Source organism: Somniosus microcephalus, chromosome 1, assembly GCF_052327205.1.
Source record: "Somniosus microcephalus isolate GS21.2 chromosome 1, FLI_Smic_1.0, whole genome shotgun sequence".
NCBI classification, from domain to species: Eukaryota; Metazoa; Chordata; class Chondrichthyes; order Squaliformes; family Somniosidae; genus Somniosus; species Somniosus microcephalus.
Window position 1 is genome coordinate 85,447,731 of NC_140987.1, and position 25,596 is coordinate 85,473,326.

Sequence of the window (25,596 nt, forward strand, 5' to 3'; positions counted from 1 at the left end):
TAGTGAGGCGACCAGAACTGCACACAGTACTCCAGCTGTGGCCTCACCAGCGTTTTGTACAGCTCCATCATAACCTCCCTGCTCTTGCCTTCATTAGCCGAGGCATGGAATATAAGTATCCCATATGCCTTTTTAACCACCTTATCTACCTGTTCCGCTGCCTTCAGGGACCTATGTACATGTACACCAAGGTCCCTCTGACCCTCTGTACTTCTTAGGGTCCTACCACTCATTGTGTATTCCCTTGCCTTATTTGTCCGTCCAAAATGCATCACCTCGCACTTTTCAGGGTTAAATTCCATTTGCCACTTTTCCGCCCATCTGACCAACCCGTTTATATCGTCCTGTAGCCTGAGGCTTTCCTCCTCGCAATTTACCACCCCACCAATTTTCGTGTCATCTGCGAACTTACTGATCATACCTTTTACATTCTCATCCAAGTCATTTATGTAGATCACAAACAACAAGGGACCCAGCACCGATCCCTGAGGTACCCCACTGGACACAGGCTTCCAGTCACAAAAGCAACCTTCGACCATCACCCTCTGCCTCCTGCCACTCAGCCAGTTTAGGATCCAATGCGCCAAGGCACCCTGGATCCCATGGGCTCTTACCTTCTTGACCAGTCTCCTATGCGGGACTTTGTCAAAAGCTTTACTGAAGTCCATGTAAACCACATCCACAGCATTTCCCTCATCCACCCCCCTAGTCACCCCCTCGAAAAATTCAATCAGATTTGTCAGACATGATTTACCCTTGACAAAGCCATGCTGACTATCCCCGATTAATCCTTGCCTCTCCAAGTGGAGACTAATTTTGTCCCTCAGAATTTTTTCCAATAATTTCCCTACCACAGATGTTAGGCTCACTGGCCTGTAATTCCCTGGTTTATCCCTGCTACCCTTCTTGAATAATGGTACTACGTTAGCTGTTCTCCAGTCCTCTGGTACATCCCCTGTGGCCAGAGAGGTTCTGAAAATTTGTGTCAGAGCCCCTGCAATCTCCTCCTTTGCCTCCCACAGCAGCCTGGGATACATCTCGTCCGGGCCTGGGGATTTATCCACTTTTTGGCCTGCTAAAACCGCTAGCACCTCCTCCCTCTCTTGTAAAGGATGGAGAGATAGTTTGGCCCACCTTCCTTCCTTCACTCAAAGGATTGTACAGAAAGAAAAAATACTCTAGTTTGACTAATACGGAGTGGTCTCTCTTGTCTCTTGTAGCCATGTACATCATTGAATGAAATTAGAGAGCTGAACTAAAGTATTATCGGAAAATGTCCCACATACATCGCTGAATGATAACTTTGTGACAGTTTATGAAATTAAACGCTTGTACTTAATGCACACACGGTTGACAATTCAAATTCTGGAAACAGGACTAAAAAGGTTTAAAACTCAAAAATACCTCCCATAGGTGTCAACATTAAGTTTATAATGACCCACAACTCACCTGTTGTGCTGAACTGCCCCCAGGAATTGCTCTTTTAAATTGATGTATAAACTGTAGATGAGCATTGATATAGATTTCACCGTTCCTGCAGGGTGCCGGAATTCCTACACAGCGACGCAACCCATTCCTCAAATAGGCAGAGGCTGCCCGATACAAAATCAGCAACTAACACCCCCAAGATAGGGTATTGGGGATGTTCGGTGTACCAGAAGTCACATCTGCTGTGTTAAATAAGCAAGCATGTTTAGGATTTCACAAGTTTTTAGTGATATCCATGCATATTAATTTAAAAGCATTATGTGCACCGCATCCTACTTCAAATAACCCACAATAAAAACACGGACAAGCTACATACTTTAATGATGACCTAATCTCACTATACGGGAAATAGTTAGTCCTCAAGTCAGTAATAGAATTTCTTGTTGTTTATACAAGATTTTTTTTTGCAGCGGTATATAAAAATCCCCCAAATTGAGCTAATATGCAATAACCCATGTTCCCTCTAATTATTTTTTGGGTGTGCGACCCATTCAAATTTCCGCGCATGTGCGGTTTTTCCATTGTAAAGCCGGTGAGCAGCCTGCGCGGGACCTCCAGACCGCGGCCGCACAGCTTAATGGGAGCATTGGCAATAACCTAGAACTATATCGCTTCATCGGTAGCCAACAAATCGCTGGCTAGCAAATGAAGTTTACAAGTTTTTAAAAAGTGCAAATTTGTAGACATACATAAACAATAAAACTAGTAAATAAATCTAAATTGCAGATTGGCTTTTATGGAAATTGCATGTTGTAGTTTTATTATTGAATGTTTTTAGTTTCATTTAGTTTTATTTTGCTGGGAGGTGGTAAAGGAAAATATGACATAAGCGAAGGAGCGATGCTTTAATAGAACACTCTACGTGCAACACTTTCACAGGAGTATTATATAGTATTATAATTTAGATGGGGTCCCTGATTACCAATCCATTTGAAAAGGGATCCTTCAACCAAAATAGTTTGAGAACCACTGATTTAGTTTATACATCAGATCATTTTTGTTGCCCTGTCTCAATACATGTATGCAGCAAACAGAATTCCACACAATACTCCAAGTGAGGTTTCGGCTGTTCCTTCACTTTGGTTTGGCTGTTGTTGAGTTTTGGAAGGCCTGTTTAATACCTCAAACCTGAGCTGGGATAAGTGTAACGCCAAATTTACAATGAAAGCAGCTGCTGCTAAGAAGGATTTGGGCTGCTGCTCGTAAAACCTGACCGTACAGCAGCGAACATTTCAAGACAATGTAAGATCAAAGTTCAATGCAACGAACAGATTTGAGATAGGTTGCTTTGATTATACTAGGAGAGAGGAATGATTGTGTTTGGGCAATAGGTTAAAAAAATTGCGATCGAAACCTTAAATTGATGCCTCCCCAAGTCTGGATACATTATTTTTTTTCTTCAACAGTTTTGGTGTGTATCAAAGTGAGGGATGTTAGTGCGAGAGAATGGAATTCTTCCCATTTCAAACATCTAGGCCCCGATATTTACGGAAAGCGGGGGGCGCATGTCAGTGGCCAGGAAACCCGGAAATACCGGGAAGGCAGAGGTCCAGAGCGTGGAGAGGGAGAGATCGTGGCAGTAGGTTTGCTTGAGGGGCCGGAGGGAAGTTTTCCTACTCCTGGCCCACAAGCAGTGCTGGAAAAGCACTTACTTGCTGGATCTGGCAGCTCCCGCCTACCTTTCAGCTGGCCCGAGCCCTGGGAAACACAACTCACAGCTGGTAAATTCAGATGGCTGCCAAAATCTGAGGAAGGGAGCCTCATTTAAATTTTATAATTACCGACCCACCTCTCCAGAACAGGTTACTCAGTTGCTCCTAAACCCACCGCAGTTAAACTGGAAGTAGGTGCATTTGCAGCAGGTTGGGGGCGGGTTTCACATTTTTAACAATTTAACCTCCCCAACCCCCTCCTGCCTGCTGTGGGGGGTTTGAAATTCCCTCCTAGCATCCTAGGTCAGATATAGCACAGGCAGATGCAGAGTAAAGCTCTCTCTCCTTTGCTCTACCAATGTGTTTGGACACAATTGCAGAAGAGCATCCCCTACTGCACCAATGTGACACTTCTTCCATTTCCTACACTGGACATTCCTGTGTCCTCTCGAAGTGAGATTGCCAAATTAGGGACAGCTTTATGCTGTAGGCCCATGTCCACTACAAACTGAATTAAGACTGCCATAACTCACTTCACATAGGATCCTTACAGCCAGCAGATAGACTCATTTCTATCTGGGCTGAATTGGAACCCAGATCCTGAAGGTAAAGAGCAGGTGCATCATTTAGTCCCCAGATGCAGTCTTTACTCTAATTTGGGGAAATATGACTGGACGACTTGGGTTGACGTACATGCCAACCTCCCACATCTGAAGCTGTGCCACACCACTTGACGTACCAATATGACGTACCACTGCACTACTCTTGCTATAGGAAATCTTTTGGAATATCTTTCCCAATCTCTTGTTATTCAAAAAATATCTCTCAGTTTTCCTTTATAAATTTAATTCATTATTGTTTTCAATTTTGGATCTTTTCCTTTGTCATTACTGGATTCCCTAGACTGTGTATTTAAATGTAATTATTTCTATATAAATAAGACTAGAGGTCATTTACCAATGGGGTCGCTGTTTGGTTCATCTGACTGCGGATGTTAAAACTTGCTTCACGATCACCTGAAGAATTCCCTGTGTCAGACTCCTTTTTTGATAATCATTACTGCAGAAAGTGCTGCTACAATAGCAGATTTCAGTCCAAAAGTACACCACTGTAATTGGTGGAAGCAATATCATTGAGCTTTTTTAAAGCAGTTAAAAATCCAGCATCATATGCTTGCGTGCTGGAAAAATACTGATTGTAATGAGAAAGCACTTACAGTATACAGAGGAAATCTCCCAGTATTTGAGTTATCCCTGTAAATAAACTAGTCGATGCTGTGTCTCTCCCCAAAGGCAGGTATGTGTAAAGCAGGCTTCCTCTGACTGGCTTGGCGTCTCAAAGGGTCCGTTCTCTCCACCCATGCCTTCCAATTTGGTTGTTTTCCGGTATCAGAATTAAGAATTTAAATTATGCTGCAGGTATAATGTTTGGACTTTTGCTTTAACAATGTAACACATGGAATAACACCCGTTTTCTTTTTTAGTAATGTCCAGGGGTTGGTTAGAAGCATTGGTAAATTGCTACAGATGCAAACACTGGGAACTGAACAAAGGAAAAAAATGGCGTATTCGTGTCCCTATGCCATCAGGTAAATCTTGGATTACAGTGTTTTTACAGTTTGGTATATTGCATTATTTCAATGTCATGGTGAGCTCTGCAGCCTTAAGATATGTCAACTGGCATGAAATTATTAAATCTACACATAGCCCAGGATCTGAAATTTAGCTGAACTTGATAGGATGAACGTTTTTTTCTCTCTCCTAGCTAATAAAGTCTTTACATGAGCCAATTGTAGACACTGTCGATCCAATTCCCCGTGCTTGTGGATGCACAGCACGAAACTGCCCACAAACCTATTCGTTCTTCTAAATTGGCAGTTTCACTCGGTGATTGTGCAACTCATGAGGCTGATGGGCAAGTAGGTTTTGTACGTGATACGACTTGGTGGGTTAATTTCATATCCAGGGCAGCAATTATATTTCCACTGCAATTTCTGTGGTAAATACTTAATTTTTATTTAGTAATAATGATGATGACAGATGTGACCTGAAGCTGTGATTCTAGCAATCCTTGCAGGTTAAAAGTACAGGAAACTTTGGTTTATCCGGAGGTTAACTGTCCGGAATGCTCGAGCCACCGGCAAAAATCAGGAGCCGTTTCGTTAGGTTTTTTTTCTTTTCGTTGCTTTTTTTTCACCAGTCAGGCTCTGCAAGATCTCGCTGAAGCTGTTGCTAAGCTACAGAGACGCTTGCAAGGTACGGCCGACTGTTTAGAAGCTACAGGGTTTGTTACCAGATACGGAGCTCAAAATCTCCGTATGTTTCAACATTAGCGCTGGTTTGTCCAGCAGTTTTGATGGGACGGCAACAGCTCGGTCCCGTCAGTGCCGGATAGCACAAAGTTTCCTGTAATACCCCAACATTCGTACTGCATATCTCATATATGATCTTTATCAAAGTACAATAAATTACAGGCCATAAAATAGTTTATTATTTAACATAGAATCATAGAAGGAGGCCATTTGGCCTGTCGTGACTGTGCTAGCTCTTTGAAAGAGCTATCCAATTATTCCCACTCCTCTGCTCTTTCCCCACAGCCCTGCAAATGTTTCTTTTCCAAGTATTTATCCAATTCTCTTTTGAAAGCTATTATTGAATCTGCTTCCACCATCCTTTCAGGCAGTGCATTCCAGATCACAACAACTCACTGTGTAAATTTTTTTCCTCATGTCACCTCTGGTTCTTTTGCCAATTACCTTATATCTGTGTCCTCTGGTTATTGACCCTTTTGCCAACAGTTTCTCCTTATTTACTCTATCAAAACAGTTCATGACTTTGAACAGCTCTATCAAATCTCCCATTAACGGTGGAAAGGCGGTACACGACGAGGATGGATATGCTGGGTGACCAATGGTGGGAATGTGGAGGTGGGTGGTTGGAGATGGGAGGTCATGTGTTGAAAACTCCTGGAATATGTTCAACCAGAGTTGGCAACCCGACTCATCACAATTAAATAGCAGCTTATCTCCTCCAATTGGAAATGGTGTTTTCTCACAGGAACTTGTCTTCCCTTTTAAAAGACTTCAGTGACTCCATATTCATCTCATGTCTTGGCAATTTGTTCCAAAGGGCAATGACACTCTGCAAAAAGAAATACTCCCTGACATCTAACCATAATCTTTGCCTACAAATTGTTTAGGGATAACCTCTAGTTCTACCATCCCAATCTGTTTCAAATAACCTACCTAACTGAACTGTATCCAATTCTCTCATCATTTAAAAAACTTTGATCATATCCCCTCTAAGACTGCATTTCTCCAAAGTAAATAATCCTAACTCTTGGAGCCTACACTCATAACAGAGCTGAGAGATTTGGTATCATCCTAGTTGCCCCCTTCCCCCAAGCCGCCCCAAATCCTCTCCACAGCCTTGATATCCAACACCATGTGGGGGTACCAAGACTGGACACAATATTTCACGTGTGGATGTACCAGAGCCTTATCTGGCCTAGTATAGTACTCTTTGTTCTGTACTCGGTAGTCTCAGAAATACCACCAAAATCTTTCTTTTTGTTTTCTCCATAGCAACCTCATGAATACAAACTACCATGCAAACTTCTAGTTTCTACTTTTGCTGAGTCTCTGTATTAGGCATAGATTCTGAACTTCTACAAAATAATTAAGAAAATCCAGCCAGTGAATACAGTCCCTGTACAATAATGTCATTTGGTGATGCAACTTTATAGGTCCTAATATGATTGCACATTTATATACACAATTCACATGCACAAATCTTTGAAGGTAACAGGACAAGTCGATAAGGCTGTTAAAAAAGTATACGGGATCCTTAGCTATTTAAATAGAAGCATAAGGCTGAATCCTGACTGGTGGGGGCGGAGTTTCTGTCAGGAGACCGATGTTCAGGTATCCCAACATGCTGTGGAGTTTTGACTCCACATCGTGCATAGTTTTGCTTTGACATGTTCCTCGCCTGGAAGTCCACCTGATTGACAGGCTTGGCTTCCAGTCGGGCAGGGAGCCCTCCGGAGGAGGCCTCAGCCACAGGTAAGTCGCCTGCTGTAATTAGTGGGAGCATGGGGTGGTCTGATCCCCGACCTGAGTGGATGGAGGGGTCTTAGGGTGGAGCTTGGGGGGCCGGGGAGGAAGCGCTTACTTTCTCCCCGAAGCTGTCCTTGCCTCCCTTCAGCTGCCAGGTTTCCCGAGGCCTGGGAAACCCAGCTGAAGGGAGGCAGTCCTGGAAGTCCTTCTCACCTGGAAGTGAGGGATTATGGAGTGTCCTCCTCAAATTTGGCTTCCCTCAAAAGTTTGTCACTATCCTCCGCCTGCTTCACGATGACATGCAAGCTGTGATCCTAACCAACGGTTCCACCACAGACCCAATTCACGTACGAACCGGGGTCAAGCAAGGCTGTGTCATCGCACCAACGCCCTTCTCGATCTTCCTTGCTGCAATGCTCCATCTCGCCCTCAGTAAGCTCCCCACTGGAGTGGAGCTAATTTACAGAACAAAAGTGGGAAACTGTTCAACCTCCGTCACCTCCAGTCCAGATCCAAGGTCGTCCCATCCTCTGTCATCGAATTACAGTAGGCAGACGACGCTTGCGTCTGCGCTCACTCGGAGGTCGAACTCCAAACCATCGTCAACACCTTCACCGAAGCGTACGAGAGCATGGGCCTTACACTAAACACCCGTAAGACAAAGGTCCTCTACCAACCTGCCCCGGCCACACAGTACTGCCCCCCGATTATCAAAATCCACGACAAGGCCTTGGACAACGTGGACCACTTTCCATAGCTCCGGAGCCTACTGTCAACAAGGGCAGACGTCGATGACGAAGTCCAACACCGCCTTCAGTGTGCCAGTGCAGCCTTCGGTCGCCTGAGGAAGAGAGTGTTTGAAGACCAGGACCTCAAACCTGGCATTAAGCTCATGGTCTACAGAGCAGCAGTGATACCCGCCCTGCTGTATGCCTCAGAGACATGGGCCATGTACAGCAGGCACCTCAAAGCACTGGAGAGGTACCACCAACGCTGCCTCTGCAAGATCCTGCAAATCCATTGGCAGGATAGGCGCACCAACGTCGGTGTTCTTGCTCAGGCCAACATCCCCAGCATTGAAGCTTTGACCACGCTCAATCAGCTCCAATGGACGGGTCACATTGTCCGCATGCCCGATACGAGACTCCCAAAACAAGCGCTCTACTCCGAGCTCCGGCACGGCAAGAGAGCCCCAGGTGGGCAGAGGAAACGCTTCAAAGACACCCTCAAAACCTCCTTGAAAAAGTGTAACATCCCCACCGACACCTGGGAATCCCTGGCCCAAGACAGCACAAAGTGGAGGAGAAGCATCTGGGAAGGCGCCGAACACCTTGAGTCTCTTCGCCGGGTGCAAGCGGAAGCCAAGCACAGGCAGCGCAAGGAGAGCACGTCAACCCAAGCAACCCACCCACCCGCCCCTTCAACCACCGCCTGCCCCACCTGTGACAGAGACTGTAGGTCCTCCATTGGACTCATCAGTCACCTGCGAACACATTTTTTAAGGTGGAAGCAAGTCATCCTCGGTTCCGAGGGATTGCCTAAGAAGACACAAATCACATACACAAATCTTTGAAGGTAACAGGACAAGTCAGTAAGGCTGTTAAAAAAGCATACGGGATCCTTGGCTATTTAAATAGAAGCATAAGGCTGTATCCTGACGGGTGGGGGCGGAGTTTTGACTGCAAAGCATGCATAGTTTTGCCTTGACAGGTTCCTCGCCTGGAAGTCCGCCTGATTGACAGGCTTGGCTTCCAGTCGGGCAGGGAGCCCTCCGGAGGAGGCCGCAGCCACAGGTAAGTCGCCTGCTGTGATTAGTGGGAGCATGGGGTGGTCTGATCCCCGACCTGAGTGGATAGAGGGGTCTGATGGGGGTGGAGCTTGGGGGGCCGGGGGAGAAGCGCTTACCTTCTCCCCGAAGCTGTCCTTGCCTCCCTTCAGCTGCCAGGTTTCCAGAGGCCTGGGAAACCCAGCTGAAGGGGAGGCAAAGCAGGTTAAATCAAGAGGTTGCCAGCCTCATTAGTATATTTAATTGGCCAACCTGCCTCCTGGGATCTGCGGCGTGGAGTGGAGATCAGATGAGGAGAATTTTTTTTATATTCCTGATTGCACTACCTGAAAGGGTGGTGGAAGCAGATTCAACAGTACCTTTCAAAACAGAATTGGATATAGACTCGAAAAGGTAAAAAATTGCAGGCTATGGGAAAAGAGCAGGGCAGTAGGACTAATTGGATCGTTCTATCAAAGAGCCAGTACAGGTACGGTGGGCCGAATGGCATCCTTCTGTGCTGTAAGGTTCTATGATATAGCATGCAGTGAATGAAGTCTGGAATTTTTGTAAGGTCTGCAGCCTTCAGTACGATTGATATTTTCTGAGGGAAGGTCATTGGATTGCCAAGCAAATCTTGGATTGGAGGAGATGCAACTAACCACATGGCGAACACTAAAACTTAGGTCAGAGCCTGGTGAGTCAGATCCTTTTGTCAATAATTATTCAGCTTGGGAGCCTATTAAATCTAATAGTTTAATTCTTATGAATTAGATGGTAGCCACTTTTGATTACAACAGTGACTCCAGGACTTTTTTTAAAGAAAGAAATGTAGCTATTTGAGGGCATATAATTTCAAATATACAAATTATTATATAATGTCATTTGATATAATGGCATGCCTTGATAAGCAACAAAATAAATTTCTTTGTATATTCTAATAGAAAAATACACCTGGAGATGTGACCAAAGCTTTGTCTATCCAGGGAAGCTGTACTTTCCTTTGTGCTTCAGTAGCTGTATTATAAATAATGCTTAAACCCCATTGATGGTTATTTATTGTGGGATCTGTGAACGTAAATCAAATTCAGTCTCCAAAGAAGCTTTGGAGATCCTAACCAGAGGTTAAGGTGAACCAGAGGTTAAGCACACCCTTCAACTTGCATTTATTACATCATGATGGTGCTGTTTTGTGTCAGCACCCTGATGTTATTAGTCGAAAGGATGTGACCCTGGACAGTGTTTTTTAAAAAAAACACTAATTTTCTGGAATTGCTTTCTGAATGTGCATGCATTAATTGTAAGGTGAAACTTCCTCTTTTTTTTCCCTCCCCTTGGTCTCCACATAACATTCTGTGATCTGGCTAGTGTTTGACCTCGCATTGGGACTCTGCTGGTGCCACTGTGAAGCTGTACACGGAGTATGCTCGAATACCCAGGGCTGCATCCGTGTTTTATTCTTTTTTTTTTGCTCCACTCCGCTCCTCCAACAGCTGAATGTTAAAATTCAAAGACTCTGAATATGGGAACTACAAGTGTAAATCCATGTCCCACTTCTCTGTTGTAGCACATTGCTCCAGCTGAGATGTGCTCATTCTGCTTCCCATGCATTTAAAATAAGATGTTTCCATTTTTCTTTTTAACACAAGTACGGACTGACTCATTACTGAATAATTTTATCTATAATATTTCCAGTTGGAATTTTGCAAATTAGTTTTTTTTTTGTTTTAAAAATATCTGGTAGAAACAGATTTTAATGGTTTTGATTAAAATTCAGGATGCCTGTGATTTTATGACAAAATAATGGTTTTACTGCAGAATGTCTTTACTGAAGTGTTGTCCGAGTAAGATCTGGGGTAAAACAAAACCCCCAAGTAAAGGACAGTTTAGAGGACCCATTCGCAATAAGGTCCTATGAAAATAATTTCTTTTGGTTAAATCAATGGCTAGTGAAGCAGAGAAATTGAGAGATTAAAAATGTGTAGCATATTTGCAGACCGTTACATGGCTGAGGTGGATATATGATAAGTGGAGTTCTACTTTATCTTTTGTCACGTGCTGCAGTCTATTTTAATTAGCAGCACTAGTTAGCGTTTGACTTCAGTTGCAGCCAGACTGCTACTTTATGTGGCACTGCAGAGTGGCTTCATTGCTTGCTTTTGGTATGATGTGTGCATGCACCTATGTCATCGTGCCGACACTCATAGCATGTGTCCAGGGAACCAATTTTGAAATCACTGGAAAAAGTCAACAAATCTGAATGGCAACATAGTTGTGCTGTATGTGATTGCTGAACACTCAAACACAAAGATATCTCAAATGTGCAGTACAGGAAACTTTCTGATATCCGGCACTGACAGAACCGAGCTGGTGCCGTACCATCAAAAGTGCCGGACATACCAGCGTTAATGTTGAGAGATACAGAACTGAAAAGCTCCGTGTGAATCAACAAACCCTGTTGCTTAGCAACAGCTTTAAAACAGTTGGCTGCAGCTGCAAGCATCTCTAGCTGAAGCTGTTGCTATAGCTACAGACCTTGCAGTGCCTGACTGGGGAAAAAAAAGCAACGAGAACTTAAAAAACTTATAGAAAACGGCTCCTGATTTTTGCCGTTAGATCGAGTATTCTGGACATATAACCTCCGGATAAACCAAAGTCTCCTGTACAATGCAGTGTTAGTTAACAGCACAGATTATTGTAGTATCAGTGGTTTAGTGCTTGTGTTACTCACTGTCCATACAAGCATTCAGTGAAATGGTGGCCCAAACATCTGCTATTGTTTCCCGTCCTCGCAGTAATGCTAGTTCTCTTAAAGCTTGTGGATGAAGGCTGCACTGTTGCATTTAATATGACGTCTAACTTCTGAACTATCTTCTGTTCCTTTTTTTTCCTGAAAGAACATGATTAATAAGATTAGCTTGGATGTTGGCTAGTTCTGTTACTTTTAGTAACTGCCCTGACATGTTCTGTGTTGCTACTCCCCAGCCATCCCTGTTGAGACTTCACTGCCCCTTTAAATATTGAAGGCTTTGCTGTAACCTAAAATGATCAGCAAATTGGGCCACGTACTCATTGTTATATGAGGAAAAAATCAAAGTAGGTGTGTTAGAACTGAACTCTTTTGTTGACCTGATAAGGTTGAGAGGTGCGAAATAATATGGATACTTGGTGTGCAAGGTTAGCTATTGATTTTAGCTTACCGTGTAATCAAGTTCAACATTTGTCTTGTTAGTGTCTCCTCCTTTAATTAAAAACCATATCATTTCTCAGAAGACACTGTTTGAAGCATCATTAAGGTCCTGTCAGACAGAAGCATTCAATCTAAGCTATAATGACTTTATCCTGTGGATAAATGAGACGAAAGCAAATTGCCCCTTTGTGTTAAATAGTCCAGAGAGACATAGAGCAAATGGCCTGACTGAGGTTAGACCAACAGTGTCCTCCTTATCCCTTTCATCTTGACTATTTGCTGTTTTTTTTAACCCTTTATCTTCTGGCACTTTGCTTGGAATTAGACTTTAATAGGGGCGAGGCTGACAGGTGTATTCATTACCTGTTCGTTAATATGGAAGTATGTTCAATTGTTGGAGATGTGCAAATTTTGTTTTTTTTTGGGAGTAGTTTTATGCATCTCTAGGGTTTTATTCCATAACTCAAATGACTAAAAATAGGGCTCATGTGCTTTATGATATGTGGATAGGAACAGGTTAACATGAGCATGTCCGGTAGCCGGGTTCTGTAGTTACTGAAGCAATTCTTTCAGAAGTTCATGCCTCATTTCATGCACCACTTCAACCCCATCAATGCAGTGTATGTTAACTTGTATTTGACCGGTGAAAGGGCAAGGTTAACTTATCACAAAGGTACTCTTTGGCAACAAATGATATTGTTCAAGCAGTCACCTTAACTGTGTGCCTGACAAATTACATGCAATGACATTAGGTAGGTCTCTAGTGCTTAATGTGACAAATCTCCATGGGAACCTCTCTAAGGACAGAGATGGTCAGGCAGATTATAACTGGTCACTCTGTCATACAAAGTGACAGATTCTAGATGAACATGACCTTTTGAACTCTGTATTGTTGACCTTTGGAAGCCTATGAGTACCTTAGAATCTTGGGATATATTCTTTTTCTTCTTGGGCATTTTTATATCGAGCTTTTAGTATTAAATCTTGCTAATGAATTGGATCAAGTGACTTGGATAGTGAATTCTTATTTTTTTAATATATTGTACAGTGTCACTATTGTAGGATGATTTGATTTCAACACCAAAAATTAACAACCAGTTGTTCAGCAAGCAGAACACTGCTTTCTCATTTTGGAGGACTTGGTTCAAATCTGAGACTTGATATTGAAACTTGGCCACCCTCTGTGGCTGAGTTTCATCAACTCCGGCCAGTCTTTTAGATGGAACTTCTCTTGCTGAGAGAGCGCTTGGCATATTTCACATTTTTTTGACCAGTTTTCCATAGAAAGGAATTGGGTAGGTGGGGGGGGAGGCGGTGGTTGAGAGTTACTTTTAAAGCATAATGTATTCGAAGACGATTAAAAAAGGGCTGCAACGATAAGATATTTAAGATGCTTACAAATTATTTTTTGATGTTATAGACCCTTAGACTATCAATAAGAAATCTATTAGCTCATCTCGGCAATCGAAAAATACTTCACACCGATTGTTGCAAAGTATTTGATTTTTTTTTGGCTGGGATGCAGATTAGCAGAGATTTCTTGCAATGGAATTTTTAAAGCAGAAGCTCTGAGGGCTGCCACTAAGATTAGAAATACTAAAGGAACAGTTACAAGTGAATCTTGTTTAAGTCAAGTAAGATGACCCACTGATTTGGGAAGTGTGGTATAAACTTTACTTTGTATCATTACTTGATCAGCCATGATCTTGTTGAATGGCGGAGCAGGCTCGAGGGGCCGTATGGCCTACTCCTGCTCCTATTTCTTATGTTCTTATTACGTGAAGGAAAGTTGTACTGTTTGAATTACTTGAGTCCGATCATAACTAACATTCTATATGTTCACCTATAAAATGAGTCATAGACACTGTCATTGGGCATGTGATCATATTTGCATGGCATATGCATGTCAACTTTAAACTTTTTGTGTGTTTGTTGGTAAAAATGACGAAAAGCAGAGTGTATGAGAGTTTTTTGATCGCTGTGAGTGGTTTACTTCCTTGGTTACAGAACGGTGGTAGATGTTTGTTCAGTAAATATACACATGTGAACTACATTTACCTGTATTGGCCCAGAAATTCGGGTCGTAGGCTTCCTGCGGGTGCAAGCCCCCGACCTGCACTTAACTAGCGCGCCAGCTGTTGTGCTGTGGGCCCGCGTGGAATTCCGATCCTGGGCCTCCTCCAACTGCCGGCGCGCAGTGCTTGCGTATCCCAGGGGTGCAGTTAGTTCGATGCGTCCCCTGGGATCACGTGGGCCATGGAGAGCCAATGGTAGCAGGGAATGCTTCATTCATAAGTTTGACAGGAAGGGCTGTCAAACCTATAAATACTGTAAGCCCCAAAACATCACTAAAACCTCAAATAATTTTTTTTTTTAAATCACATTTTTAAAATAAACTATAAATTACATGAAATAACTATTTTAAACAATTTAAATTTTTGAAAAAATTAATTACATTTTCTAACGGGGCTAAAAATAAACTTACCTTTCTTTAAAGTATTTAAAAATAATAAACCTGTGGAAAAAATGTTTTAATTTTAATTAATTCACCACTTACCTTGTAAAAAGCAGGCCTTGCGACTGCTTTTTACATGTCTAACTTCTGGAGATTTACCTTCCCGGGAAAACCTGCAAAAAAAAAATGTAAGTTCGATGCGCATGCGTTCCACCTCTGAACCCCTTCTTTCAGGGGAACGGAAGTGCCGGCTTCCTGCGCATGCACGAAACCGGCACTTCCATTGGGCTTACGGGTGAGTACCCCGTGTGTACTCACCCGTGGAGACCCGAATTTGTGTGTGTGTGTGTGTGGATGTGGCTAAAATGGTGTCGCCATAGACACACCTGTGGCTAGTTAGTAATTTCTGTTGGACAACAATGATCTACGGCAATGTGAGTCAGCTATCATAAATGTAAGGGAGCAACAGATGGGACTGTATCTGAGAAGGTATCTGTGGCAATCCTGAGTTAGTGCCAGTGCTCTATCTGAGGAGGAATGAGAAACCAGCAGGCAGCATATACCTCTTGTCAGCTGATGCAGAGCGATATTGATGTTGACTCTAGAAAGGGTTGTAACTCAAATTGTACTGGTCTGTGTGATAGCAGTTTCACACCTCGAGTCAGAAATTTGTGGGTTAAAACCCCACACCAGGACGTGAGTATATAAAACAGGCTGACGCTCCAGTGCAGTATTGAGGGATTACCTTAGTTCAGAGTTGCCATTCATTGGATGAGACATTAACCAAAGACAAGACCAGTCTGTCTGTTCTGCTGGTTCAGGTGGATATTGAAGATTCTGTGGAACTATTGGAAGAGAAGGGGAGCTCTCCCAGTGTTCTGGCAAACATTTGTGCTTCGAACAGCACAAGTTTAACTAATCCCACATTTCATTAATGTAGGTGGGATTTTGCTGTGCTCAAAATGATTGCTGTGTTTGCCTACATAACAGGAGTTGCTGCAGTAGAAAATTAATTTATCGTGTGTGAAGCACTTTGGATGTTTCTGAGAGATTTAATGAGTTGCTATATATAAATGCAAATATTTCTCTTCTGATTCAGAAGGGACAAGTGAAGATGATAGAAGCAAAATAAAATTGATTTGAATAAGAAGTGTATGCTGAGAACAAAGGATTGCCTGTGTTACCCTGCGCACATTATTTACTCAGTGAAATTATCTTGCATGCAAACGGCCAAGATCTTTCAGAAAACAACCTTGCAATAGATCCAAATTTCCATATGAGCAGGCAAAGCCATGCAATCCTATATAAAAGCAGCACAAATTTGGACGAGTCCTCATACTTAATGCCATGCATTTCAGTCTGAAGGCTTGGATTCTTTTGTTTTAAAATGTAGGTCAGCAAGGATAGGGCAAGCGAGATAGGATATGGGCACCAGAGTTTTGGATGAGCAGAAGTTTGCGGGGCGTGGAGGATAGAAAGCTGGCCAAGGGAGCACTGGAAGTGACAAAGGTGGGATGAGGGTTTCAGCAGCAGCTGGGCTGAGGCGGTGATGTTAGAGTTGGAAGTAGGCAAACTTTGTGATGGAGAAGTTATGAGGTCGGAAGCTCAGCATGGGGCCTAATAGGATGCCAACATTGCAAAAATCTGCCTCAACCAAGATGTGGATGTGGAGAGTATGTAATTTGTGACAAGGGTACGACATTTGTGGCAGGGGCTGATGAAAGTAACATTGGCCTTTCCAATAAATAAAAACAAAAATGCTTTTAGAATCATAGGATCATTACAGCGCAGTAGGAGGCCATTCGGCCCATTGAGCCCGTACCAGCTCTCTGCAAGAGCACTTCAGCTAGTTCCAATCCCCCTCCCTTTCTCTGTAGCCCTGCAATTTTTTTCCTTCAGGTACTTATCTAATTCCCTTTTGAAAGCCACAATTGAATCTGCCTCTACTACCCTTTCAGGCAGTGCATTCCAGATCATAACCACTTGCTGCGGAAAAAATATTTCCTCATGCCAATCACCTTAAATCTTTATGTCCTCTGGTTCTCGACCCTTCCGTAATGGGAACAGTTTCTCTCTATTTACTCTGTCTAGACACCTCATGATTTTGAACACCTCTATCAAATCTCCTCTCAACCTTCTCTGCTCTAAGGAGAACACGTCTGTCCACGTAACTGAAGTCCCTCGTCCCTGGAAACATTCTCGTAAATCTTTTCTGCACCCTCTCCAAGGCCTTCACATCCTTCTAAAGTGCGGTGCCCAGAATTGGACACATTACTCCAGTTGTGGCCGAACCATTGTTTTATAAAGATTCATCATAACTTCCTTGCTTTTGTACTCTATGCCTCTATTTATAAAGCCCAGGATCCCGTATGATTTTTTAACCGCTTTCTCAACTTGCCCTGCCACCTTCAATGATTTGGGCACTTATACCCCCAGGTCTCTCTGTTCCTGCACCCCCTTTAGAATTGTACCCTTTGGTTTATATTGCCTCTCCTCGCTCTTCCTACCAAAATTTATCATTTCGCACTTTTCTGCGTTAAACTTCATCTGCCACATGTCCGCCCATTCCACCAGCCTGTCTATGTCCTCTTGAAGTCTATCCGTATCCTCCTCACTGTTCACTATATTTCCAAGTTTTGTGTCATCCACAAATTTTGAAATAGTGCCCTGTACACCCAAGTCCAAATCATTAATATATATCAAGAAAAGCAGTGGTCCTGGTACCGACCCCTGGGGAACACCACTGTATATACCTTCCTCCAATCCGAAAAACAATCATTCACCACTACTCTCTCTTTCCTGTCACTTAAACAATTTCGTATCCATGCTGCCACTGTCCCTTTTATTGCATGGGCTTCAACTTTTCTGGCAAGCCTATTATGTGGCAGTTTATCAAACGCCTTTTGGAAGTCCATGTACACCACATCAACCGCATTGCCCTCATCAATCCTCTCTGTTACCTCGTCAATAAATTCATTCAAGTTTGTTAAACACAATTTGCCTTTAACAAATCCGTGCTGGCTTCCTTTAATTAATCCACACTTGTCCAAGTGACTTAATTTTGTCCCAGATTATGGTTTCTAAAGCTTCCCCACCACCGAGGTTAAGCTGACTGGCCTGTAGTTGCTGGGTTTATCCTTGCACCCTTTTTTGAACAAAGGTGTAACATTTGCAATTCTCCAGTCCTCTGGCACCACCCCCGTATCCAAGGAGGATTGGAAGATTATGGCCAGTACCTCCGCAATTTCCACCTTTTACTTCCCTCGGCATCTGAGGATGCATCCCATCCGGTCCTGGTGACGTATCTACTTTAAGCACAGCCAGCCTTTCTAGTACCTCTTTATCAATTTTTATCCCATCCAATATCTCAACTACCTCCTCTTTCACTATGACTTTGGCAGCATCTTCTTCCTTGGTAAAAACAGATGCAAAGTACTCATTTAGTACCTCAGCCATGCCCTTTGTCTCCATGCATAGGTTTCCTTTTTGGTCCCTAATCAGCCCCACCCTTCCTGTTACTACCGGTTTCCTATTTATATGCCTATAGAAGACTTTTGGACTCCTTTTTATGTTAGCTGCCAGTCTATTCTCATACTCCTTCTTTGCCCCTCTTATTTCCTTTTTCGCTTCCCCTCTGAACTTTCTGTATTCAGCCTGGTTCTCACTTGTATTCTCAACCTGGCATCTGTCATACACCCCTTTTTTCTGCTTTATCTTGCTCTCTAAGCAGCAATGTTCCTCCATTTTTATTTTGGTTGCGAGGCCCCATTTAGTGGGCTGCGCGGCCCATTCCCAGTTTCACGCATGCTCGAAATTTAACATTGGAAAAGCTGGTCCCGGGCTACACAGGACCGGCAAACACCTGCGCAGCCATGCAGCTTAAAGGGAACGTTGCTCAGTAGGTCAGACAGCATCTGTGGAGAGAGAAACAGAGTTAACGTTTCAAGTTGATGACCTTTCATCAGAAAGGTGAAAAGTCAGATGAGGAATGAGAAACCAGCAGGCAGTATACACCTCTTGTCAGCTGATACAGAGCGATATTGATGGTGACTGTAGAAAGGGTCATTAATAGACATTAATAAACTTGAAGAATGGACAGGTAATTATCAAATGAACTTCAATATAGATAATGTGAGATAGTATATTTTGGTAGGAAGAATAAGGAGGCCATGTACTCCTTGGAAAATATGTGTCTAAATGGGGTAGAGAAACAGAGATCTGGGGGAATGAAATAAAAACAGAAAAAGCTGGAAATACTCAACAGATCCGGTATGTGTTTTATGTCTTGTACTGTGAAGACATACAAAATATTTGTTTAACGCCTCTGCCATTTTCTTATTCCCCATTATAATTTCTCCTGTCTCTGCCTCTGAGGGATGTTCTCTAATCTCTTGCTTTTTAAATACTTGTAGAAGCTTTTACAATCTTTTTATATTTCATGCTAGCTTACTCTTGTATTCTATTTTCTCCCTCTTTATCAATTTGTTGGTCATCCTTTGCTGAATTCTAAAACCCTATCAATCCTCTGGCTTACTACTCTTTTTGGCAACATTGTAAGCCTCTTCTTTTAATCTAATAGTATCCTAAACTTCTCTAGTTAGCCATGATTGGACCACTTTTTCCGTGGAGTTTGTATTCCTCAAGGGAATGTATGTTCATTGAGAATTATGAATTATTTCTTTAAATGTTCGCCACTGCTGTCACATCTTTTAATCTAATTTCCCAATCTACCTTCGCCAACTCGCCCCTCATAACTACGTAATTGGCTTTGTTTAAATTTAAGACCCTAGTTTCCATGTCAACCACATCACTCTCAAACTCAATATGAACAGTCACGCAGTGCAGTAGCTGAGGGAAGGAAGGAGGGAGGATAAATTTGGGGTAGGGTGAGGGGCAATAGAGAATGGTAAAACAAGGTGAGTGGTTCAAAGGAGGAGAAGGTGCCTGAGTAGTAAGGGGAGTGGCGGTGATACTTGGTGATAAGGGCCATACCGCCACTGTGAATTTTGGGGGGGCGGGGGGTGGGGTTAGAGGGGGCTGCAGATGGTGCATAGTATAGCCAAACTGGGAGCCTTCAGTTAGGTGCAACCTGTCGCCACCTGTGACCCCTTTTTAAAAAAAAAGGTATCACCCTACCCCAAATTTATCAAGGGGGGCACGGTGGCATAGTGGTTAGCACTGTTGCCTCACAGCACCAGGGACCCGGGTTCAAATCTGGTCTCGGGCGACTGTCTGTGTGGAGTTTGCACATTCTCCCTGTGTCTGCGTGGGTTTCCTCCGGGTGCTCCGGTTTCCTCCCACAGTCCAAAGATGTGCAGGTTAGGTTGATTTGGCTATGATAAATTGACCCTTAGTGTTACGGGATTAAATACATGGGGTTACAGGGATAGGGTGGGATATGTGTCGGTGCAGGCTCGATGGGCCAAAATGGCCTCTATCTGCACTGTAGATTCTGTGATTCTGTGATTCTCGGTATGTGGGCGGCACTGACAGTCCATCAATTATTGTCCATTCCTAGTTGCCCTGGGCCTAGTGGGCCTTGATCGGTGTAGTCAGTGTGAGGAAGGTGTTCCCACAAGGTGCTGTTAGGGAGAGTGTTTTATTCTTTGCAGCAGTTCGATACAAATGAGTGGTTTGTGAGGCCATTTCAGAGGGCAGTTAAGAGTCAACCACGTTTATATGGGGCTGGAATCATATATATCAACCAGGCCAGTTATGGGTTTCCTTCCCTATCTGACATTAATGAACAAGTTGGGTTTTTAACGACAAGATTTCTTAAACTGAATTCAAATTCTCAAACTAAAATAGTGGGATTTGAACGTGTATGTTCTGGATTATTAGCCCAATAACATAACCAGAACTACCGTACCCTAATTTCCATCAAAGTCAGGATGTCAGTGCAGTTGTCCACAATAAGGTTGTGAATGGCAAAGCCCTTGTATGCGAATGAACAGACAATTCTGGAGTTAAACGCGGAGGGGACGATGATTGTTGATCTACTGGCAGAGTCCAGGGGGCATTGGTGGATGGAGCGAACGGGATGGGGCCAAGGTTGCCCGTGTTAGCCCTCAGCAGGAAGGTCAGAGAGAGAGAGAGATGAGGATGGGGCATTTGGGGTTGCTTCTCGCAAGGAAGCAGGGACGGGCGCCTTGATGGGCACTTTGGAGAATGCTGAGCGAGGCACAGAAAGTTATTTTAGATTTACTCAAGGGTATTCAAGCCTAGGATAGTGGCAGTAGAGTAAGAAGACAGATGAGTAGCGATTCTGTAAGAAAACTTAAAGGGAGGGGTGAGAACTGGATGGAACTAAAAGATGGATTGAGAAAAATGCTAACATCTGGTTGCCTGTTTATCTTGATCCGGAATTACACCTCACTAAAAATCAGACTAGTCAGTGCTGAGGTGGAGACCGAGGAACATTCACTGATATGTTAAACTTCGCCACCTTAGGGCTTGACTCAATAAAACTAGGCTTAAACTACCTGGTATGAACATCAATCAAGGAATGAACAATTTAATCAGCCACACTAGGCATGATTTCTCATGCTCACAAGCCATAAATTTAGGAATCTGTGGTGAGATTTTTACTCATTCTACTTAATTGTTTCCAACACCTGGTTATTGGCATTAAAATCCCAGCACCCCAATTACAATGTAACATTCAGTGCAGCAAAGAGAAAATTCTTGAGAGCAATGTGAACAGACCATATCTGCTTTCACTGCTTTTGAAGAGGAAAAGCAGAGTTATGCACACATTCATTCAGCGGCATGTTTGGCTTCATTGATGTTAAACATGGGAGAATGGTGCACCAGTGAAGAACCTAACTATTTAATATTTCTCAAAACAGCACATTTAACTGAATTTTTAGATAATGTGAAAATATGTATTGGAATAAATTGAAGCAGCAGGAATATGTTGGCAATGATTTTGATATGGAAGAAAATACTGAGCTACATCTGCTGTCTGTTCATCGCCTGTTGGATCAATTGGAGATGGTTGATTCAGTTACTTAATGTGTCAATTTTTTTTTGTTATTCAGATACAAACTTATGAACTCTCTGAATATAAATACATTATAGAGGAACATTTACTAAAATTGCCTCAACCAAAGTTTGTTGACCTACTTACTGTATTTGTGTATATTTGTTTATAGTTTTATAAATAAAATGATCTGACTGCAAATTTGTTGATTTTTATTTTAAAAATAGCCAGTACAGTATTGTGAACTTTAAATAAGATATTTTATTGGAGACCCAGCTTGTGAAGTATCCCTTCTGTTAATAGTGTTGTGTTTTGTTACAGGAACCCTCCACACCCTTATATTGTTGTATTGGAGAACAGACCTGATAGCTGGCCATTTCTCCTTCAGCAGATATCTGCTATTTTTCAACAGCCTCCAGAGAGGTAAAAATGTTATTTCAAAAACAAAACATCTATTAGCAAGAGTAACTTTGCTTTAAAATATGTAATAGTAACAGAACAGTTGTATAAGTTAAAAATAAAATATTTAATGGCTGTCCAGTAGCACACCACCTTAGTATACCAATGTACTATATCGAAGAGTGGTAGCATGTGGGTACGTGTCTGTGATTCTTCACCTGCTGAGCTCTTGATCTTGGCTGACCCTTTGCTGGGGGAGTTGTTGAGTGCTGACTAGTACCTGTCAGCAGGGAAAAGTAGAACATCATCTTGGGCCTGTCTCGTGCGCCTCCTATCAATTGGTTACAGCATGCCATTTCCAGAGGTGTAGGAGCTGGATAGCTGTTTGTCTTCTTGCAGAAGGAACATTGAGTGAGTGTGGTGCAGGGAGGCTATAATAAAGGAGAAAAATACAAACAAAGTAGATTTTAGTGCAGACCTGATAGTCTGGCAATGTTTAAATTGTAGAGATATTTAAAATGTATAATTTTCTGTGAATATTTATTAAAGGCTAAAGGCACCCATTGTGCTAATGATGGCACCATTTTTCAAGTATCTGTACTGTGAACCTTCCTGCCTGCGAAAGAACTCTGAGCTCCGTCTTAGCCTTCTTAAGGTTGTACTTCAGTCCCAATCTGGAGAGGGAAAGAATGCACCTACTCTGTTTGCCCAGCAAGCTCTCCGGCTCTTCTTTGAGCTTGTTCCACATTTACAGGTAAGATCTCACAGCAACCTTGTGGATGTTGTTAAATGATTATATTGATTACAAAAATTCATAAGGCATGACCCTGTGCGCTCCCTCAACGGCACCAGTTGGAGTAGTAATAACAGAACAGTTGAGAACACCTATTCCTTTAAATTAAAGGTATATTACTTAAATCAGACACTATTTCTGGAAGTAGTATTTCCAAACTAAGATAGGCAGGTTATTCACACATCTACTCCCAAGTTATATTGTTTTAGGGAACTTCAATATAACTCTAATACCATGCTTATACAAGTATCAGTGTGACTCTAATCCGCTCATATCAACTAGTGCAGACTTCTGAGATCTAATAGTACAGATATAAAATGAAAATGTGAATGTGTCAGTAATCAGCTCCAGAGGGTGCTCCTTATCACTGGTGCTCAACGGGGCTGCCAATGTTAGATGATTTACACATTACTGTTACTGTTCTAATGGAATAATGCTAACTCTGGGAATATTTGTCAGCCTCACTCTGAATAGAGATTGTGCCTGATAAATTCCTTTATGAACATGGCAGGAGTTTGACATATTTCTAGTTCACAGCTATATTACACTTGCTGAAATCTATTCTTTCCTCACCTTGATTTTTTTCCCTTTTATTCCAGCTGCACAAATTTATATAACTGGCCCAGTCGTTAAATTTGTGAACTCCATTATGTCAGTAAAATGCCATCTCTTGTATAACAGGTTTAAGACATCTTGGCCTTTGTATGGTACACAGGAGCCCTTAATGGAATTCAAATCTATGCTCTTTGCTACCCCAATGAAAGTGCTGTGTTTGGCACATTGATTATTGAATGACATTTGTGGGCAGGACAATCTAATTTATCCCAATTAAGGAGATTAACACGAGAAGGAGAGAAAAAGGAATGGAAAAGAGAGCAAAGATAAATACTAATATTGATGCTCCCTACCTTAAGTGACCTAATGCCATATTACACACGAAAAATTACTTCGAGAAGGAAAATGCTTATCTTAGCCCTGCAGCTACTGGCATTTACTTTCCTTATACAGAGAGAAATTCCTACTGGAGCCAATATGAGACTTATCCTCTGTAGGCACTTGGCTGTAGACATTTCTGGGCATAGCTTTATCACTGGACCGCTTCAGGAACATACATTTTGAATGCTTCATTGCTTTAAGCAGGCAGCAAGATTTGGATAGAGTTCTGTATGTGAATCCTGGGTTTGATGGTCACAACAGTCCTGAAGGAATCTGCATTGTTCCAGGAAGTAAAAGTCAATCAAGCAACCACTATCACACCAAAATGTTGGGCTTGTGGCAAATATATTGAGCTCTTCTGCTGTATCTTGCCGTTAACTAATGAGTACCCAATTTTGGGAGGGATTACTGATGATGGCTTGTTTGTCATTGTAGATAATGACAGCCTATGATTCAGCTCCAATTTAATGCAGGCTGTGGGCTGTCATATGACTGTAAAATCTGAATTTTGCGATGAATGTTTTCTCACACACCGGACATTGGATGTCAGATTGACCTAAGAGCTGATTTTCCTTCATTTCCTTCAGGCTCTCTCTTCCTCAGCTAGCTGGGTACATCTTTCTTCAAGCTTTGCCATCGTGAATCATCATTTGCCACTTCTTCCTGTCACAAGCATCATGCTCCCATGTGTCAGTTGAGATGCCACACTTTTTTAGATTGTTCTTCAGGCAATCCTTATATCTTTTGAATTGACCACTACATGAGTATTTACCAAGTGTCCGTGCAACATAGAATACCTTCGCCGGCAGTCTAGTATCAGACATTCTGACGAGGAAACCAGCTCACCTTAGCTGTACCTTTACTATCATTGCCTCTATGCCTGGCATATTTGCTCTCTGAGGACCTGTGTACAGAATCTTATGCCACCATTTGTAGTGTATGTACTTTTAAGAGGAACTATGTTTTTGAAGCCCCTGTATACTGTAGTACAAGTAGTGACCACTCAGGTATATAAGCCTGTGTAGCGTCTTGTGTAGTTAGTTCACCTCCAGACTTTATTCAGTAAACACTTGTTAAATCAACTCCTGCATTCCGTGTCTCCATTAACACACGGATCTAACAGTGGCGACGAGTTAGAAACGAACTTACCTGCAATTCGGCAGCACCTCAAGGGGATCGATTCCTCAGACGAAGGTCGAAGCCAGAAAAAATAAAATAAATAAATAACTCGAAGAAACTCGAAAACGAGGGCCAGGCTTGGTCTCCAGTCTGTGGTTTCCCCAGCTAAACGGGCTGGTGGCAGGTAGTGCACTGATCCTTCCCGGGCTGCGGCGGGCTAGAGCTCGATCGGGTAGCTCTGCAACGGGGCCGGGCAGCGAGTCGGGAAGCAGAAGCAAAGAGAGAGAGAGGGTGGAGCACTCGGGGCGCGGCCGGTGCTGCAAAGCAGGTCGGCGTTCGGACCGAGCAGAGGGAGGGGAAAGTCCCAGAGGGTCCGCTCCACGACGGGAACGGTTCTCCAAGTAACGGAGAAACTATTGAAGCGATATATAAAAAAAAATAGAAATACTGCGAAAAGCTGCAGGTCGCAACGGGAACCGCGGAGAACAGCGTTGGCAGCAGCGGCGGGAAAGCGCGGGAGGCGCCATCTTAACTCGGCGGGGAAGAAAGAGAAGCGCGGGAAGCGCCATTCTAGATTTTCAAGATGCCGAAGACTGGCAATATTACTGCTTTCGATAGTGATATAGAAGATTGGACCACATATGTGGAAAGAGTGGAGGTATATTGCAAGGCGAATGAAGTAGCGGATGATAAAAAGGCAACGGTACTTCTAAATCTGATGGGCGCAAGGACATACGGGCTGTTACGAAACTTGATCACT

At 42.8% G+C, this 25,596-nt stretch overlaps 1 protein-coding gene across 2 annotated transcripts in view; it reads left to right on the forward strand.

The window, feature by feature from the left end:
- focad (focadhesin) overlaps positions 1-25,596 on the forward strand; it is a 308,585-nt gene that overhangs the window by 42,172 nt on the left and 240,817 nt on the right. For both annotated transcript variants that reach the window (XM_085984003.1, XM_085984000.1), the window contains exons 5-7: positions 4,624-4,728; positions 21,911-22,012; positions 22,538-22,742. In XM_085984003.1, coding sequence (XP_085840129.1) covers positions 4,624-4,728; positions 21,911-22,012; positions 22,538-22,742 — 412 coding nt within the window. The remainder of the gene's footprint in view (positions 1-4,623; positions 4,729-21,910; positions 22,013-22,537; positions 22,743-25,596) is intronic.